We start from the raw sequence: 19,551 nt of genomic DNA, 5'->3' as shown, positions 1-19,551 counted from the left end.
TGAAGGAAGAATTTTTTGAGAAAATTCTCTGTGATTTCGTTTTTCAATTAAATCACAGGATAATAAATGGGAGAAGCCTGCTTGAAATATACTGCAACTACAGTAGTAACACATGTCCCATTATAACGACATGGGCATCGATGGAGCCCGATTCATTATCGTCACCGTTTCCCCAAAAGCAACACAGATCCTCCGATTAAAATATTCCTTTGACATGCTTCTGTATTCGCAGCCTGCAACGGAGAGCTCACTAACGTATTATTTCTTGGGCTGCTTTTACAGGCAGAATTGATCTATTCGGGGAAAAAAAGCAAGCCCCTTAATTTCAAACATTGTGTGGAGTTTATCAGAGAGCAGAGCTGGGCTTTTAAAGGCTCACTAGTGGTTTCTGGTGGTTGCTATAACGAGCTAGAATTGGGGTAGATTTTGGTGGAGGGGAAAAAACGCACAAGAAAAGACAGAATCCAGAGTAGCGGAGACTTTGTGCCCCCGTTGGAGAGATGGTTGAGTCCTCGTCAAGGTTGCTGTGGTATCCCAGAAACACCATTCACTCCGAGCTGTGACCGCGCACCAACAACAGCAACAACTCCACTGCGCCGGGCTGAGGAGCAGGAATTAGGAGCTCGCGAATAATATGAAAGGGATCCGCAAAGGGGAAAGCCGAGCAAAGGAATCCAAACCCTGGGAGCCTGGCACGCGAAGATGCGCTAAATGTGGCCGCCTAGACTTCATCCTGATGAAGAAAATGGGGATTAAAAGTGGATTTACGTTTTGGAACCTCGTCTTTTTATTGACGGTGTCTTGTGTGAAAGGTAGGTCTGCTTTGGGGGTCTTCTCCGCTTTGGATGGAGATGGGCTGACTTGTAGATGGAGAGAGGCTGGTAGCTTACTTTGCAATTTGCACCGATAAAATAATCATGATAATACTAAAGAAGGAGTTGATTCACAGCTCGTTCCCCCCCCGCCCTTAGATAGGAAATGCATTTTGCTTGCCAGATTTGGCGTTCAATGCGGTGATTGAGCTTGTGCTCAATAAATATTCTTGCAGTATGCTCAAACGAATACGTGAGTTGGTTAGTATAGCCTCTAACTAGTGGATATCCAGGCAGAATTCCTCTGCGAGACTTTTCTTAGTGGTGAGGATTACCTTGATTTCTCGTCAGATCACTAGGGGTTGATGCTTTGGGTGGAATATTTATATTAAAGACTCTGGTCTAAATGCTTTTTAACCCTTTCAGGAAAGAAAGTTACCGATGTGCTAGGAATGTGTTGATTTTAAATGCATGAGGGCACAGGGATCTTCCAAGCACTGCCACACCAACATGAATGTCTGCATGCATATGTATGTAAATTATTTCTACGTGGGCTTCTATGCAATGTTAAATGTAGGGGAGCTTCCCTAGGACCTGTGGTAGAGGTTTGGCAAAAAATGAGGCTTTCAAAGGGTCTGAAATGCCATGAAGCGTAAAGGACCACCTTAGGGGATGAATGAAGGTAGAAGGAAAGTCATTAGCTGACGACCAAAAAGAAAATCCCCAGCAAGTCTCAGTGTTCAGACAGGTAGAGTGAGTGTCACATGCACAGACAAGGGGAGGGGGTAGATGAGATGTAAAAATGCATTCCCAAGCAGGAAGGCAAGGGACAGTCAGGATCATTGGAAAAAGAGCTTTCCTTAGGGAGGAAATAGATCCATAGCTCTCTTCCACAACTTCTCCTGCACCCTGCTGCCCATTAATTGCTGCAAAGAATACTCAGGAGGTGTCTATGACTCATGCCATCATTTTTTGAACAATCACCTCTCCATACTCATGGCAGCTCCAATAGACGCGATGGATGTCGCTTTCAGTGAAGCTAGTTTCAAATCCCGGGCGTCTGTGTGTCGCGGGGGGGGGGGGGGGGGGGGGGGGGATCGCGGGAAAGGGGGTGCTGTTTTGGCCCAGGCGCGCCAGGGCTGTCAACACAAACTGGACGCTTCTTCCTTTGTAAAGGAGTGCCTCTCTGAACCGCAATCGGGCCGCGTCTCTATGAAACAGTTTATTGTCCAGCTTGCAGCTGGCTGTCCCCCCACGGAAGGCGGCTCATTTGCATTCAGTGGAAATGATAATTCATGTTTTGGGAGGAGGGAGCTGGAGAGGTTACCTCTCCCTCTACTATGACCAATGATGGGTGGCATGTCTCGAATTTTAATTTACATCCCAAAATGCCAGGAAGTCGCCCCGGTCTCTGTGGCAGCAACTGCCTTGTAATCCCAACCTGCTTCTTACAGCTTGATTTTTCCTTTCCCTCTGGGGCCTCAGAGCAGCTCTGAGCCGAAAAGCTTGTCCTAAGTGGCACAACTACACTGCCTAATGTACAAAACGCGGCTCAGGATGCTTACAAGGTTTCTTTGTCGCTGGCTCGACATGTGAGGAGCCACACATTTATGCTTAGTCCGCCTGCCACTGGGAGTTGGTGGTTAATGGATGGCCCTGGGGCTGCCTGCTACACGCGCGCTCCGCGTGGGGGAGGCGCGAATAGCCAGCAGCAGCCCTGGCAGAAAAATGTAAGGGTGGCTCCTGTGAGAAGATGACCAGGGTTCAAGTGCGAGTTTTCCTGTGATACCTGTTGAGCCAAAACACATTCGGGGGCAGATGAGGGGGAGGGAAGTCTCCGAAGCCGGGCGAGCATTCCAGCCTGACAAACGCTGATCCGCGCCGCCTGCAATTAGAGCTCCGGCTGCCCGCACCTACCGTATTTTCCGAATGAGATGCGCCGACAGAAAGGAAAGGCGCGTTAATTTACTTTGGACTGATATAATCGGTTTAGCTTTGGAAATGTTGAGAAGGAAGAGTATGTCATAGCCTTCTTTTATCCTGTGCAAAAATCAATATTCTACAAACTATACGGAAAAAAACACATTTTTTCAGTGTCAATAAAGTTATTCATTGTCACTCATCCTGGCACTTGGAAGGCATCTCCTACATTTTGAGACTTGGAATACTGTCCCCAAATTCTGAGAAACTTGCATAGGCTGTATGTTTTAGACCTGCTGTCAATCTCCGAATAATGCCAATTTTGATAGTTGCTTGTTACTCTCCCTTTCCTCATTTTATTTTAATTTCACCTGTCTCAAGGCTTTCCTAAAGCCAAGATTGCTGCAATGCCTTAAACGTTGTTTGCCCCAGTGTCTATGCCCGCTTTTGTCTTCTACACTTTCTTCTGCACTGTCAGGTCCATGGAAAATCTCAGACTGGGGAGCCGTTGTAAGGATTTTGCAGGTTCTAATCTAGACTAGCGTGAGGGTCCAGGAAGTCAGAGGCACGCAGTTTTCCATGTGAACCGGTCTAGCCACGAGAATTCCACCATCTGCCTATAATTTTCACCCCTCCACCATCTCACCTTTTCGTGCAACAGCAATGACAAAGAGGCTTAGTGGGAGGAAACGCCTCAGAGTGTAGAAAGTGGTCTTAGGTAAGTAGGCCTGAACCACTCGGGTGGGGCTGAAAAGGAAAACAATCTTTAACTGGCATTTCATTTCCACTGTCATCATGTGAAATAAAAGGCTGTGGAGGGCACCAAATTGACGGGTGGGGCAGGACAGGTGCTGCTTAGACTTGATCCATGCCTATTTCAAACTGAACTCCCCTCCTTCCCCCAACAAACCCCCCACACACGTACACATGCACACACACACAGGCAGAGGTTTCTGAAATGCCTCCAGCTGCAGCGTGTCTGTTTAGGTCTCACCCAGATAGAAACTGTGAATCTCCAAGTCGTGCTTAAGCATCCCGCCCATGTAAAGAGACACCCATGGGATGCTTTCCCACGCTGCTTGTCAATGGATCCCAGGGGAATACACACCGTGCAGCGAAGGTACCGCGAAGGTACAGATCTCTGGGTAGGCAGCAGGTGGGAGACCGGGTGCCTCGTCGCGCACCCCACGCCAGAGCGTCTCTCCAAGGATTCTTGCCAGAGCTACTTCTTGAAGGATCCACGTTTCTGCTTGTGCTCTGAGATTCCAAGGAGACACCACTCCTGCCACAGAGGTCTTTTGGAAAAGTGGAAATCGCATCATCTCCCGCAGTTAGTTGCCACTGCAGAGGGGCGCGGGTGTCTTATGAGGGGGAAGAGCTGCCAGAGGAACTCATTAGCACCTTTTACCGACGCCCGCCCAGGTGGCCATATCCGAAGCTTTCAGCCCCGCGTGTGTCCCCGGGGACTGACACCCACAGTCCTCGCCCATAAGGCGACAGTCTTACCCAACACATCAGGAAAAGATCTGTCTTAGCTTGAGAGAGCTTTACAAAGGGGACTGGGGGAAGGGGAATCAATGTCTTTTCAAAACAGTAACAGCAAACAAAAACCCACCTGGCCAAAACCATTACCAAAACCCTTCCCCCAACACTAGCAGGGCTGAGACACCCACTCAAAGGCAACGTTTGTGTTTGAGTCAGGGGCCCCTCCTGCTGTAGTTCTGACAGGTTCCCCTCCCTCACATCTATTTCCTCTGGGAATACTTATTAATTTATTTAAGAAGACCAGCCTCCCTGAATTTTTCATTGACCATCCGTGGTTGAAACTGAGTGACTGACTTGGCTCTTCATGTGCGTGGGTGTGTGTGTATGCGCGCGCGCGCGCGCGCGTGTGTGTGTGTGTGTGTGTGTGTGTGTTTCTGGGAGGAGGACACATGAATTGACACCGAGAAGCCTTTAGGAGGCTCCGAGGGTGGGTGTGAGTGTGTCCTAGGCGGAAACGCCTGGCGGGTAACAGTGCGTTAATGTTCCCAGGACTCCAGATGGTCAGTGGTGATGCGACCACTGCTGTCACGATGAAACAGAAGTGCGGAGGAAGCTCCCTTTCTCCAGGCGGACCGCAGCGCTGTCCTCACTCAAATAACTTATCTAAGACTCACTCGGGGAGTTCGGAAAGCACACTGGGGAAACAGCGAGTGGGGATTGTGGCTCTTCTACAACGTCCCGGTCCCCCAGATCCGTTCAACGAGGAGGGAAAGGCCAGCAGGAGGGCAGCCCCCAGGCTCAAGTGCTGCAAGGAATTAGTCAGACTCTAAGGGAGAGAGCAGAAGAAATTAAACAGCACAGTGTCATTTGAGTAGCCAAGGTGGTCTTCTCCCAGCCCCGCTGGAGTGGCCAGCTAAGGGGCTGACACAGGGGAACGCACGGGGATTGCTGTGCATTGCAGAATAATAATGAAGGAGGACAACCGACGGAAGAAAGATGGGCTCAGGCATGAGGCGGGTTCTCTTCTCCCTGAACGCGGTGCTGCCTTTGGGGAGACTTTGCACCACCCAGTTGCTAAGTTAATCCAATTTACCAGACTGACAGGACTTGAACAGTATTCGGAGCTGAACTTCACCGGACACTTAGTTTGTTGAAAGCTCTCTGAAATGTCCTTTTGCAGCACCGTACTTTCCGGAATCATCTGGTTGGGGAGGAGGCGGGTGCTGCATCACGCCCTCATTGGAAGAGTATGTGAGCAGAAATAATTAAGGAGCAGGTTTCAGCATCTTGAAAACCTGACGCCAGCTCGCTTGAGATCCTTCAAGGAGAAAAAGAGCAGAATTACTCAATAAATCAAGTACTCCAGGAGCAAAGGCTTCGTTCCAGTAGTTATTACCGTTCATGATCTTAATTAGCATTTCTATTTGTGGGGTAGCTGAATGGATTTGGAGTATACACGTCTTTTCCCTAAACACAAAATTTGGTGTCTACAGAAAAATGAAATAACAAATAGACAACAAATGTCATCTGTACATGGTTCTAAGTACAGTAAAACTCTATCATAAGTGAAAGCTGATAAAAAAAAAAAAAAGTAGGAGAGGTGTGCAGTTAATAATGCCTTTGTACTCATGTGGGGAATAAAACTCTGACCTTAAAACGTTTTTCTAAGATCTCAAATGCAAAAAAAAGTGGAAGTAACTCAAGTTTACTTCCTTACCCTTCAAATATACTTCTCCATGTGTTCCAAAGGGTGTTTCTCTTCTACTTACTCATCAGGGGCTTCAGAAAAGGCTTAAGGATATCAAACGCCTTCAATATTTTGTCTATTTGAAAGCACCAAGCATATGCCTGGTAAGGCACCAGTTCCTTTAGGCAGCATGACCGTTTGAGAAAATACTCCACCTTGTACTTTGAGTTCCAAGATTTGGAAAATTAGAAATAAAATGGTTGTAAATGAGAGATTAAGAAAATAATGTTCAAGATACAAATAAAATCTAAGAACACTTTATTTTATCTACATATATATTAAAACATAGCTTTAGCTACTTTTTCCCTCTCTTTCTTCTGTTCCCTTTACTCGTAATCCAAAGGAGTATATAATTTAGAATACCGTGGAAATACTGATTTGGACTTTGGATGAGTATGTGAATGGTGCCATTACAGACACTGTGATTACCAAATTCATCTTTCTGCTCTCAGAGTGAGCAGGTGGGTGATTCACGGTATTTCTGGGTATACCTACCTCCATGCTTGCAAGGTTTTCTAAGAATCGGGTCCCTTGTGAGGCTCTTATTCTCTTCAGGAACATCACTTTTCAAAGTATCACAGAGAAAATCAATTTGTTGAAGACCTTCCTGTATTCACAGCCTCAATGCTGATGGTCACCTTTCCTTCTCTTAAGGCCCCAGTCTTGCAGCCATCAAATATATTTCATGTGCTAAGACCCTTTGCTAAGCTATTGTTTGGTGCTGGTTAAGGATTCCTAATGATTAATATTTTCTATATAGTGATAATTTGCTACCGGCAACCTAATTTGAAATCTCTAAAATGTCTAAATTTATATTAACATATGCATTATATACCTGTGGTTGGACGGAAAATAACAATGACAATTATGTGGCATTAGATATCACCACATTATTCAGTTCAGGCCCTTAAATGTTTGGACAACAGTGATTTTCAAAGTGTTCTCCAACAAGTAGTACCAGCATTTTCTAAAAACTTTTTAGCGACAAAAATACCTCAGTTTCCCAGATAAGGTCTGTTGAATCAGTTGCTTTGGGAGTTGGGCACAGACACTGGTGGTTTTAACAAGTCATCTAGGTAAGTCCTGATTGCACCCTAAAATTTGAGCAACATTACAGTAAAGTGGAAAGAGCAAGGGCTCTGGAGCCACTGAAGGTCAAATAATGATTTTTGCCAACAATTATCTTTAGACTAGCAATTCAATTTTCCTAAGCTTCAGTTTTATTATCTGTAAAAAACAAAATACATGACAATATGGGAAGTTTATAGGGAGATGACATAAATCACGTGCCTAGCCCAGTGCTTGGCACTAGTAGCTATTGCTGATATTATTCAAATAAACATGCACATGCGAAGCCTGTATGAACTCACACTTTATCTCTAACACCACCACCTTCACTTTTCCATAACAGTAAATAAAAAGTGTAGCCTCTTCTCACTAGCTATTATTTCACTTTGGCTAAGTTCCCAGGCTATTATACAGCTGAGAAACATTCTGAAACTGCTGCTTATCACCTTTACACATTTGCTTCTGGTGCTGGCTATATGAATAAGGGGCAGACTCACAGTTCAAAAAAAAAAAAAAAAAAAAAAAGAAAAAGAATAAAAGAAAAAAGAAAAAAAAGGCTACCTCTACTCCTGTGCTGATTTCATCCCTTGCATTCTGATATTGGTTTCTTTTAATAGTGATTGATTGATGTACTAACATGAATTTGTTCATTCATCTTGTCACAAATCATGACATTCATAGGTCCTTAAATATCAACTAGTTCACTGCCATATATTATACAATAAGCACACATGCCAAAAAAGGACAAGTAATTTTTGGTAGTTTACAAAGACCATTAATTCCAGAACTGAGACTAGATGACAGGGCATTCAAGTGCATGTTCAATTCTTTTTCTACTTTACCTTAGGAATTTTATTAGAAAGTTAGCTCAGATGACACCAATGAAGATAGTCAATCAGAAAAATTAATATTTCAGTACTATATATCAATTAGTATTTGTAATTATATGTCTGTGGTAAAATTTTAAAAATGATAATTACTTATTTGGTAGAAGACAAAAGGAGATAATTATGGAATGAAAAACTTTTCTAAATCTGATATAATGTGTACTTCAAATAAATAACTAATTGTATCTTCAGTAAAATTTATTTCTTGACTTATAAGTCTATAAATAAATCAGTGTATTGACTTTTTCATGTCTCAGAAGAACATTGAGGAGCAGTACTTAAAATCGAATTTTTATTTATTTCTTATAATCTATACACAACTTCTTACTTAAAAGCTTTTAAATCTAGATAAATAGTTCTATCTTTAGTTTTTCATGGGTTTTATTATGTTTAAGTTATACTTACATGAGATTTATGCATTCTCTCTAGTCACATTTTCATCTGCATATTTTTTCACATTACATATATAAGACAATTGTCATTCAAAATTCTATAAGAAACAATAATACATTTTATAAATATTAATGGTATAAGAACAATCCATGTGTTAAGTGGTTACCCTCAATTTTAGTGATATTTGAAATATTTTTAAAGACATTTTATGATATGGGAGTAAAATTTGCGAAGTTAATAAATTCTACTCTGAGGAGTTGAAATGTTCAGAAAATGATTGAAATATGTAAAAAGTAATGAGTGATTCCCTTAAAAAGCTAAGTCTGTAATGTTTAAGATTATGAAGCTTTTCTTTGCTTGATGTTAGCAATTTTTAAAGGAATATTAATGGTCATGTGTTTAAAATAACAGTGGGGATTTTTTTAACTATGACATTAAAAAATATGGTCAAATACCACTTTGAGAGGAAGTTTGTAAATGGAAACAGACTCCATAAAAGTAGACTTATTACATCCCAAATAACTAAAAAAGCAAGGACTTTGCCATAGTGTTCTGTTGTATAAGTTTATCTGGTTGACTCCAGAGTAATCAGAGTTACTATATAGAGAGGATAGAAGACATTCTCATGTTTTGGGAAATGGTACCAGGATAAAATTCTTTGTTGTGTCTTTTCATGGGTGATGTTTTCTGCTAAGCCCTTAGCTAAAGTGTCCTTTACATCTCAAAAAGTTCTTTTCTCCCTTGTCTTCCTGTATTGAATTCTAGTAAGTATCTTTGAGATAGCTATTATCTCCTATATAGAGATTATTATCCCCATTTTCAAATAATACACATTTTCCTGAGTCCAAAGTTCAATGATCTGCCAGGATCATACAGTTAGCTAGGGTTAGGTGAAATCTGAAAGGATAACAGATTCATAAGCCATAGACTTACCAAAATCTAAAAGAAAAATGTAAATGACTAAATTACCAATTAAACCTCTTCATTTTTAAGAGAATCACTGAGCCCCTGAAAATACAATTTAGGAGAAAGCTTAAGATCAATAGTCATGATTACATAGATAGATAGATAGATAGATAGATAGATAGATAGATAGATAGATATCCCACAATTACAATAACACAAAACTTAATTGGTTTTGTAATTTTCAACATCTTTCATTTAACTTGACTAAGCTTGTTCTCTAAATGATCTGTACAATAGATGTAAAAGAAACTTTCTAATTTTATAATAGCAAGCGAAGTAAATGCATAGATAATACATATGTTAAATATGACACTATAAGATATAAAACTAGCACATTAAGTAAGATAAAACAGAGGTAAACATTATAACTGTTAGCTCCTAATGGAGAGCTCTTGAGTAAAATTTAAAAGTTATGAAAGCTGATAAATTTATGAACTTCACATATAAAATAATTGATAAAATTGTATCATAAATATTGAAAAATAAAATTGTTTTATTTGGTATCTTAATCTTCCACTCAGCTCTACACAATTTAAAGGATATGAACGTTCTCACAGTGTCCCCAATCTAGTGTCTACTAGGCAGGAAATATACATTAGATTTATTTGTGGGGGCAAATACATATTTTTCAAAATTGAAATATGCATATCCAAGTTCCATTCACAAAGTCTATTTCAGTCCATAAGTGCCCTTTAGTTAAAAATTCAGGGGTAGCTGTGTATCTTGACATAGAAGAGGGTACAGGCCAGAAAAATGAAATGGCTTGCCAAGCTAGAGAGTGAAAGCCAGTCTTTACTTGTCCAGTGTACTTTTCTTGTATTTGATACTGTTTTATGAGCCTCTTTTTTTCTTAGACATAATTGGTTTATGAGAGTAAAGCTCATTGAAAGGAGAGACCACTGTGCCTACCCCAACATCCTGATCAGAATTAAAACTAGACTTTTTGAAGTAATTGTGTAAGGAGACACAGATACATATTAATACAGGCAAATGGGAAATTTCATATGCAATCTAAAGATTAACTTAAGGATTACCTGGGGGGAATATATATATACATCACTCTATGAAAGAAAAAATGTTTTTATTAAATTATACTTAAGTACTCAAATTTAGCATTACATTTTCTTGCAAAGATGATAAAATATATTTTCATATATAATTATATTACCTTTGTCATTTCTAAGCTTTACAGACTCTCCGAATATAAACTAGCCTTTTTCTACATGCATTATTAAAGCTTTATTTGTTGTTATATTTCAGAAATTTTATTTTAACCTGTCTCTTTAATTTTAAAAGTAAGTTATCCTAATAATGTCCTCATGTGTATTAGTCATAGGATATACTTACTGCATTTAATACTTCTTCATAGGCCATTCTTATTTTAAATCGTTTTGATATATAATCTTACGACAGGTGGATGTACATTTCTCCAAGGTTGGCAACATCCCAGATAAAGGTACATTTATAATTTGTCTCCGAGTCTGTTTTCTACAACTATTCATTCCAAAATTTTATTTAATGTTGAAAATTGATCATCAGCCAAGTTCTTCATTTTAGAATGCGTCTGATTGTTGTTCATATTTGTTTGATTTTATTGAGATTTAAAATCACAAATTCACTTGACATCTCATTTTCATGATTTAGGGAGAGGTAGACAATCAAAACAACATTTCCCAAACTAGTTCACATTCTTATTAGCCATTTGTTTCTTCTTCGATAGCTACTTAATAAAATTTTCAGCTGTGTTTTGTTATTTGATATTATTTGATATTAGTCTAATTTCTCAAATATGTATTTTAGCTTTATATCGGGCTATGTTTTGTTTCTTTTAAATCTTTTTATTTCTTTTTCTTGTTTACATTATGGGAGTTATCTGATTTGAAAGATATTTGAGGAAAAAATGTTCTTATTTTATTTTCTCCTAAAGTAACATATAAGGTACCACATAATGGATACACCCACAGTGAAGTTTATCAACTTAGTCAATAAGTAAAAAAAAAAAGCTTTAAATTAAGCTAATTTGTAATTTTTAGAAGTGATTTAGTTTTCAGTTTTTAAACTATATATACTTTCATTATGCAGAAATGGCTCCTCTGAATCCATTATCAGAAGTATAATTTGAATCTCAACTAAATGTCAGTAATGAATTTATGCTGAGCTACCTGCATTTTCTTTTTTTTTCTTTTCTTTTTTATTTATTTATTTATTTATTTATTTATTTATTTATTTTTATTATACTTCAAGTTCTAGGGTACATGTGCATAACGTGCATGTTTGTTACATATGTATACTTGTGCCATGTTGGTGTGCTGCACCCATCAACTCGTCAGCACCCATCAATTCATCATTTATATCATGTATAACTCCCCAATGCAATCCCTCCACAATATGGCAATTCCTCAAGGATCTAGAACTAGATGTACCATATGACCCAGCCATCCCATTACTGGGTATATACCCAAAGGATTATAAATTATTCCACTACAAAGACACATGCACACGTATGTTTATTGCGGCACTATTCACAATAGCAAAGACTTGGAATCAACCCAAATGTCCATCAGTGACAGACTGGATTAAGAAAATGTGGCACATATACACCATAGAATACTATGCAGCCATAAAAAAGGATGAGTTTGCGTCCTTTGTAGGGACATGGATGCAGCTGGAAACCATCATTCTTAGCAAACTATCACAAGAAGAGAAAACCAAACACCGCAAGTTCTCACTCATAGGTGGGAACTGAACAATGAGATCGCTTGGACTCGGGGAGGGATTGCATTGCATTTTCTAATATTGAGCTCTGTGTTGCTAAAGGCTGCATATGCAAGATAAGGGATCAAAGTTAGAAAAATTGGCAAAAAAATACAGTTGACTCTTTGGGAGATGAAACATACTCTACCTTGAATTGATTGACTCCATACTCTAAGTGACCTAACTATGTACTGTAGACAAAATATTTACTCAGTGTTCATATATATGGAGAAATCTGGAGTTAAGATTTTTTGGTTGATGTCTAAATCAAAACAGCTGAACTGATTCAAATGTTTTGTGTAAATAAATTTGCATCCAGGCTGTTAATTTGTGTGCCAATTTTCAGCTTCCTAGTTTTTAAGATTATGGAAATGATAAAACCTCTAAATGAAGTTTGTAATAGAAATGCTGACAGGCTCATAATTACCTGTATTGAATTCATGTTCAAGGCTCTTTTTACAGCTTTTTAAAAAACTTTCATCTTTATATCCTGCCAGTACTCAAGTACTCTTTTATTTGTTTAATCTTTTTAAAGGAAGTCAAAAAGAAACCCTTAAGATCAATTTTCTAGAAAAGTGCTAGAAAACCTTTAATATCTGTGTTAGCTTGGGAGTCTTCATTAATATATTAATAAGTAAATATCAGAAATGACATATTGACCTTACTTTTTATATACTGCTAATTTGTGAGTTCTTAGAAACTAGCCATTTTTCAATCATTTAAAGATTACTAATTTTCCCATCTTCACAAAAATTATTACAAATTTCCTATTTTAGAAATACTTTATATTCTAATTATGTAATGCTTTCAAATGCAAATTCACAAAGACCTAAAAAGAAATTGGAAGACGTTAGACATATTAATTTTATCATTTGCTATTTCATGTAAATACCAAATTAATTGTTTTTATAATTTTGTTTTAGCTAAAGTAAAATTTAGTATATTATGTTTTATGTATTAGAACAGTGTTATTTTGAAGTGAGTATTATGGGATTAACATCATTTAAGTTGTGAAGGATTCAGTGATCAGTAAGTTTTATTTCTGCAAAACAACCAATGGATTATTTATCAGCTCTAGAACTCTTTCACACATTCCTTCAGCTATTAATTATTTACTGAGAATCAGTATGTGTCAGACTCTTGCCTAGACTTTGAGAATACAGGGATGAAGGTGTAGTCCCCATCCTAAAGGAAGTCATCATCTATTTGAAGCGGGCTTTCTGTGTATATAATACCAAAGCAATCTGATTATTGTAAAATTGTTTAGTTCTTCAATGGGATTTTCTTCTCATGCAAATATCAGTGTGGTTAATACCACCTTTATTTATATATCATGTATATTGTATCTTTACCTTACCACAGATAAATATAGCGTTCTACAGACTCTGTTTGTAACTTTCCAATGAAAGGCATCATTTTTGCAATTTAACCTAATGTAATTTTCCCTTGTAATTTCCAATTAAAATGTTTATTGACTCCCATCTGTTCAGCCAACTGATATTAACTAGTTTATCCAGTATTAATGAAGATCCCACATGTATTTCTTTAATAGTGTTTGTACAATTATATAATCATTTGTGATCACCAAATTGTGCTCTTACAGATTTTTTTTTTTTTTTTTTTTTTTTTTTTTTTTTATATATATATTTGCTCCTGTCTCAGAACTCCTCCTTGGCTTCTTAATACTTTCAATTTAAATTCAAATCTCTGTCCCTTATTTCATGATTTACATGAAAGAAACTTGAACTAACTTATCAAGGTCAACACCTAAAAAGAGCAAGAAAATTAGCTAAATACAAATATAACAGATTTAGTAATTTGTTTCCCTTTGTTATTATTGTCTTTACTGAAGATGTGTGTTGATGAAGCACAATTTTTCAATAAGTACATTATGTTTTGTTTTGATTCTAATCTGTGAGGTTAAGAGTAATAAATGAAGACATAATGGGGAAAATACTCCCATCTCATCAATGTTAATTTTGCTACATAAGAGTTTGGTAAAATGATCTATGTTTACAAAGTTTGGAGAGTCATCAAATTTCATCATGTATTTTACATTTTTCTCATTCCTGCCAAGCATATTATTTTGATGATTCATGTTATTCTGATATTTGTACCAACAGATTTCTTCAGAACTACCAAACTACCTCCTTATTCCCTTTCACATTCTGTAAGTTACATTTCTTGATGAGCTAATAATGACTTATTGTGTAAGAAGCCAGATTTAATGCTTATTAACACAACAAATAGTACAGGTTTTCTTCCTATTACTGAGCCTCAAAATCTTGACTATTAATGTAAGATCAGAACTATGCATTTCCATATCTATGGGAATTTCTATTTTTTCTGCTTTGATAATTTCAATGAAATTAGTACATTTTGAAGCTGGAGATAAAATGGCTTTGGGTAACATGTATTGTTTTACTTAACTTTATACAACTAAAGTAAAGCACTTCCATGTGTTTTAGGACGAATTTCAACAATCTCCATAACACGTAGCATAAAGATGACCTATTTAAATCTTATACTAATTCATGTGAGGTAATTTGCATTACATGCTGATTTGGTTCCATCAATATCCCAACATCAGCATTTAAGATTCTTCTTTTTTTGTCTTTGACATATCAAAAAAGAAAGCGGTCCCTTTACATTTGACCAAGCTATATTATACAAAGAAACAACCATTAACACTATAGCTCTGTGCTGCCTTTCAACTCGCTTTGTTTTTCCTCCTTAAATTACAACTCGATTTCAAAGTATCGCTGACAATTTACATATAACAGCAATATCATAACATGGACTGCTTGCCTAAAATGCAGTGGAGAGGCTGTCAAGTCAGCTTATTTAATGTAAGTACAAAAGAGAATCTGAGATAAGCTACCTAGAAGAGGTGTAGGCAGTCAAGAATGATAACTATGTGAGGTAATGCAATTGTTAGTTAGATTTCATCATTCTACAATGTATACATCAAGTTGAGCATCCCTGTGAAAATTTGAAATTCAAAATACTCGAGAATTTGACCCTTTTTGAGGTCTGACATGGTTCCACAAGTGGAAAATTTCATATCTGACCTTATGTGATGAATCACAGTCAAAAATTATTTTAATAAACCAAATTATTAAAAACATTTAGAAAATTACATTTAGACTATATATTACACAATTATATTCAAGTTACATATATATTATATATATGAAATATAAGTACATTTTTTGTTTAGACTTGGGTTCCATTCCCAAGATATTTCTTTGTGTATATACACGTATTCAAATTTTTTTAAAAATCTGAGATCTAAACCACTTCTCATTCCAAGCAGTTTGAATAAGGGATACTCAATCTACACTTTAAACTATCATGTTGTAGTTGATATCTACATACAACGTTATCTGTCAAATTTAAAAGAAATATTAAAAACTCAATTTAAGGTGAAAAAAATATTTTAAGAAGCTGTAAAAACATTTTTATTTTTCATCTCTCTTTTACACTCTGTGGGCCACACTGTCACTTTTCCAGTGTTTTGTTGTGGGTTGTTTCTTTGTTTGTTTTCATGTTTTCATCTTTCACCTCTATAAGCCAGCTCCCTAGGACAGGGTCTTGTTTCTAACCCATCACTACCTTAACTTGAGAGTGATACTATGTTGCCTCCATGGTATCACTTTTCCATGAAATTCTACGTGGCCCAAAAACTTTACTGCAACACACAGTCTCTGTTTTATTTCAGACTTCCAGAGGAATACCACATAGATTGACTTTCACTTAAATAACTGTAAGATACAAACAAATGAGGTCAAGTTTGAATCAAGTGATCTTTGCTAGATCAGCAAACTCTCTAAGAAGAATGTTTAGATAAAAGCAGCAAATTTGCTACGTATGCATCATATACTTCTTAAACTCCAAATTTAATGTGTAGGAGCAGAGGGAAAGCTTTTCTTCCTTCCTCTTTGAAGGTGCTCTGAAATGACTGTTAATAAAGAGATTAACAGAGAAAAAAGTATACAATTTTCTACTGTGCATATGGACATGAAGGAAGCCCCATAAAGAAGAGACTCAAAGAAAAGTCAGACGGTTGAGGCTTAAATACCCTCTTCATAGAGGACAGGGAAATGAGAAGAGGAGGCTATGGCAGTAGTTAATTTTAGGAGTAATAAACGATTTACAGGGGGAGATAAGTGAGTTTCAGAAAACAATGACCTGGGAGAAATTTCCTCTGAGTTCTTGCGGAGGTGGCAGCAAGGTGAGGGACAGAACTTTGCTGTGAAACAAAGCTGTCTTATTATTCAGATAACGTTTCCCAGTAATCACTCAAAGATGTCCTTCGGCAAATAGATAAAATTCTATCAACGTGTGGTTTTTAGTCTCTTGTCTTCATTAGTGGTTAATCTTTCCAGGGTATTGGATAAATCTTTCCTAGCGATTTCCTGGGATTACATCAATTGCATTGCTTTTGGAAAGAAATTTTATTAGTCAGATAAGAAAATTCCAGAAAAAGTCCTTCTTTGTACTTGGGGAAAAATAGAGGATGGCTAGGGGAAGAGGAGGATGGGAAGGGCAGAAGGAGACCTTGGTTCCGAATGTTATTTCTGAGGCCTACCTATTTCAGTTCAAAGTATTCAGTATGCCAATGTCCCAAACTTTCAGGGTATCATTTTCTGAGCCCCCAAAAAATGTAGTCGACAAAATTTTATAGTGTGAATAAATGTAAACATGAAGTATATGCGTTCTTACTAGTTGGATATTTAAGCACAAATATTTCTAATTTGTAAAATCTGTGCCCTATATTTTGCTTCAACTTTTATTATAGTTAATTTTTCTTCAAAGAGCTTGTGAAAACACTTTTGTCCATAGGAAAAGTCATTAGGCATTTTAAATTTATCTGTTTCTTCATTTCTTTGCTCATCTTCATGGCAGGAAAAGAAACTAATATTCATTGTCATCCCAATCACAGTGCAATTATCTTGGGATAAACTCTGCTTAACCCTGGTTGGCAATTCTTTTCATATGTGATTGTGTTCTATTTGCCAATATTTGGTTCATTTTAACTCTGGATTCATTATAATTTTTTTTCTATTTTGGTCTTAGAAATTTGGAGTATGAAAAGCATATTTGTTTAAATTATCTTCTTATGTATTCTTTGTGGTTTTTTTCTAATTATTTTTTGCATCGGGTTTGGGTTTTATAATGCCAGTTATATTTATTTCTATCAGTAGTATTTCTTTGAATGATTTGCTAATATTTATACAAGCCATCATCATATTATAATTTAATTTCTTTCTTTCTTTTTTGTTCTTTTAAACGAAATCTGATTGGAGTGCAATGGGCCATCTCAGCTACTACAATCTCCGCCTCCCGGGTTCAGGAACTTCCCCCTGCCTCAGCCCCCCAAGTAGCTGGGATTACAGGCGACAGACACCAAGTCCTGATAATTTTTTTGTATTTTAGTAGAGATGGGGTTTCACCATGTTGCCAGGCTAGTCTTCAACTCCTTACCTCAGGTGATCCATCCACCTCAGCCTCCCAAACTGCTGGGATTACAGGCGTGAGCCACCCCCCCGGCCTAATTAATATTTCTTATTATATATATATATATATATATATATACACACACACACACACACACACACACACACATGCACACACATGTATACACATTTTATTTTTGTTTTAACCCATAGTCTAAGAATTTTGCTAATATTTTTTCTAGGAATAAAATTGTATACATAAATATTGAGCATTTTTTTCTAATTTTATTTCTATTTAGTTTTACTACTTCTGTTTTGTTTCCTTTGCTGCCTTCCAAAATTTAAGGAGAGGAATTTCATTGTGTTTGTATTTTTTTAGCTGTCTTACTATGGTATGTATAACATTTTTTTCTAAGTACTCATTGAGAAAATATTATTAATTCAGTATGTTGAAAAATTATATAATCATTTTAATTTTGATTCTGAATCCCCTCCTTCATTTAGTCAGTGCATATGAGAATTCATTTTATTTTACAATTTGTGTATTTTTTGTTATTTCTAATTTTAAAGCAATGTGTTTTGTTTGATATGATGTGGGGCAAGGCTTTTCATTTACTAAGTGTATCTACATCACCCAGTATGTAAATGTTTTTAAAAAGTGTTTATGTAAGTTGAGATCTATTTTAATATTGCCTATTTGTTGCAAACTCCTCATGTCTTGGTAATTTTTGTATTTTATGTTTCATAATATTATTTGAGATCTTCAATTTCTACTTTACTTCCTAATCGCTACTGCTTTTGTTAGCTTCAAATTATTTTCTTTGGATATTATCTGAAATATAAAAATGTAAATTTTAAGTTTTAATTAGATATTTGTGGCATTTTTACTTCAATAACCATTTAAAGAGCTGCTGTTTTTTAAGCCTACCATTAGATTAGTGTGACTGAAAGAGTTATAAATAGTTAAATGATGATTTCTACTTGCCATCAAAGATTCACAATTCATTCCAATGGAAAAAAAAGTTAGCAAACAAATAATTCTAATATACTTTAATAGACACTATTATAAAGGAGATAAAAAGCACTACGGTAGTTAGACAACAATGATGAACTTCTCTGAGAAAGAATAGATTGAATTTCTGATAAAATTATGATTTGAGTAGTGTGCTGGTGTTTCCCAAGTAAAGAATTGACAGCATGAGGAAAAGCTGCACTCCAGTTCCCGGGACTGTAATATGTACCATCTTTTTATCAATAGTCCTTTCTAAATCTGCCCCAACAACAAGCAGAGGTTTTCATGCAGACTAGTTCTTAAAAAATCACCAGATGATGTTGGAGTAAACATATATTATGCCTCCATGTAGTAAACTTTAAAAAAACACAAGTGTAGGCCAGGCGCAGTGACTCATGCCTATAATCCCAGCACTTGGGACGCCAAGGCAGGTAGATCACCTGAGGCCAAGAGTTTGAGACCAGCTTGGCCAACATGGTGAAACCTTGTCTTTACTAAAAATACAAAAATTAGCCAGGCATGGTGGCAAGTGCCTGTAATCCCATCTACTCGGAGGCAGAGGCAGGAGAATCAATTGAATCCAGGAAGCGGAGGTTTCAGTGAGCCAAGATCGCACCACTGCACTCCAGCCTGGGTGACAGTCTAAACAAAACAAAACAAAACAACAACAACAAAAAACGAATGTACAAAAATATCACATATACCCTTTAAATATGTATAAATATTATGTATTAATGTACATAAATTCTACTTTACCTCCCATCCAACTAACTCAATATTTATCAAGATGGCCCCAAATCTCTTGCAGATGCAGAAGCTTTGGTACTACTGTGGTTCTCTGTAAGTCTGGAATTGGCTAAATTTCTCCAATTAAGTTTGTTCCCTGTTGGAAAGTTACAGATATATTTAATATTAACCAAAAAAGTTTAATTTAAAATTATTGTCCTTCTTCTTTGACCATTGATAACATTTTTATCTGTGTTTCACTCCTGTTACTGTTCTTGAAACAAGTCTAAATCTGCTAATAATTTTTGGGGACTGATGTTAG

The 19,551-nt window shown here is 36.9% G+C and overlaps 1 protein-coding gene across 3 annotated transcripts in view; it reads left to right on the top strand.

The window, feature by feature from the left end:
- Positions 1-475: 475 nt before the first annotated feature.
- The window catches only part of CSMD3 (CUB and Sushi multiple domains 3), a 1,308,251-nt gene continuing 1,289,175 nt past the window's right edge, over positions 476-19,551 (top strand). For 2 of the 3 annotated variants that reach the window (XM_030937708.1, XM_030937707.1), the window contains exon 1: positions 550-812. In XM_030937708.1, coding sequence (XP_030793568.1) covers positions 635-812 — 178 coding nt within the window. In that variant the 5' untranslated portion in view covers positions 550-634. Of the gene's footprint in view, positions 813-19,551 lie in introns of all 3 variants that reach the window. The other variant, XM_030937706.1, reaches the window with a different exon arrangement.

This window comes from Rhinopithecus roxellana, chromosome 9 (assembly GCF_007565055.1).
Source record: "Rhinopithecus roxellana isolate Shanxi Qingling chromosome 9, ASM756505v1, whole genome shotgun sequence".
In the NCBI taxonomy this organism is placed as follows: domain Eukaryota; kingdom Metazoa; phylum Chordata; class Mammalia; order Primates; family Cercopithecidae; genus Rhinopithecus; species Rhinopithecus roxellana.
This window is presented reverse-complemented; position numbering and strand designations above follow the sequence as displayed.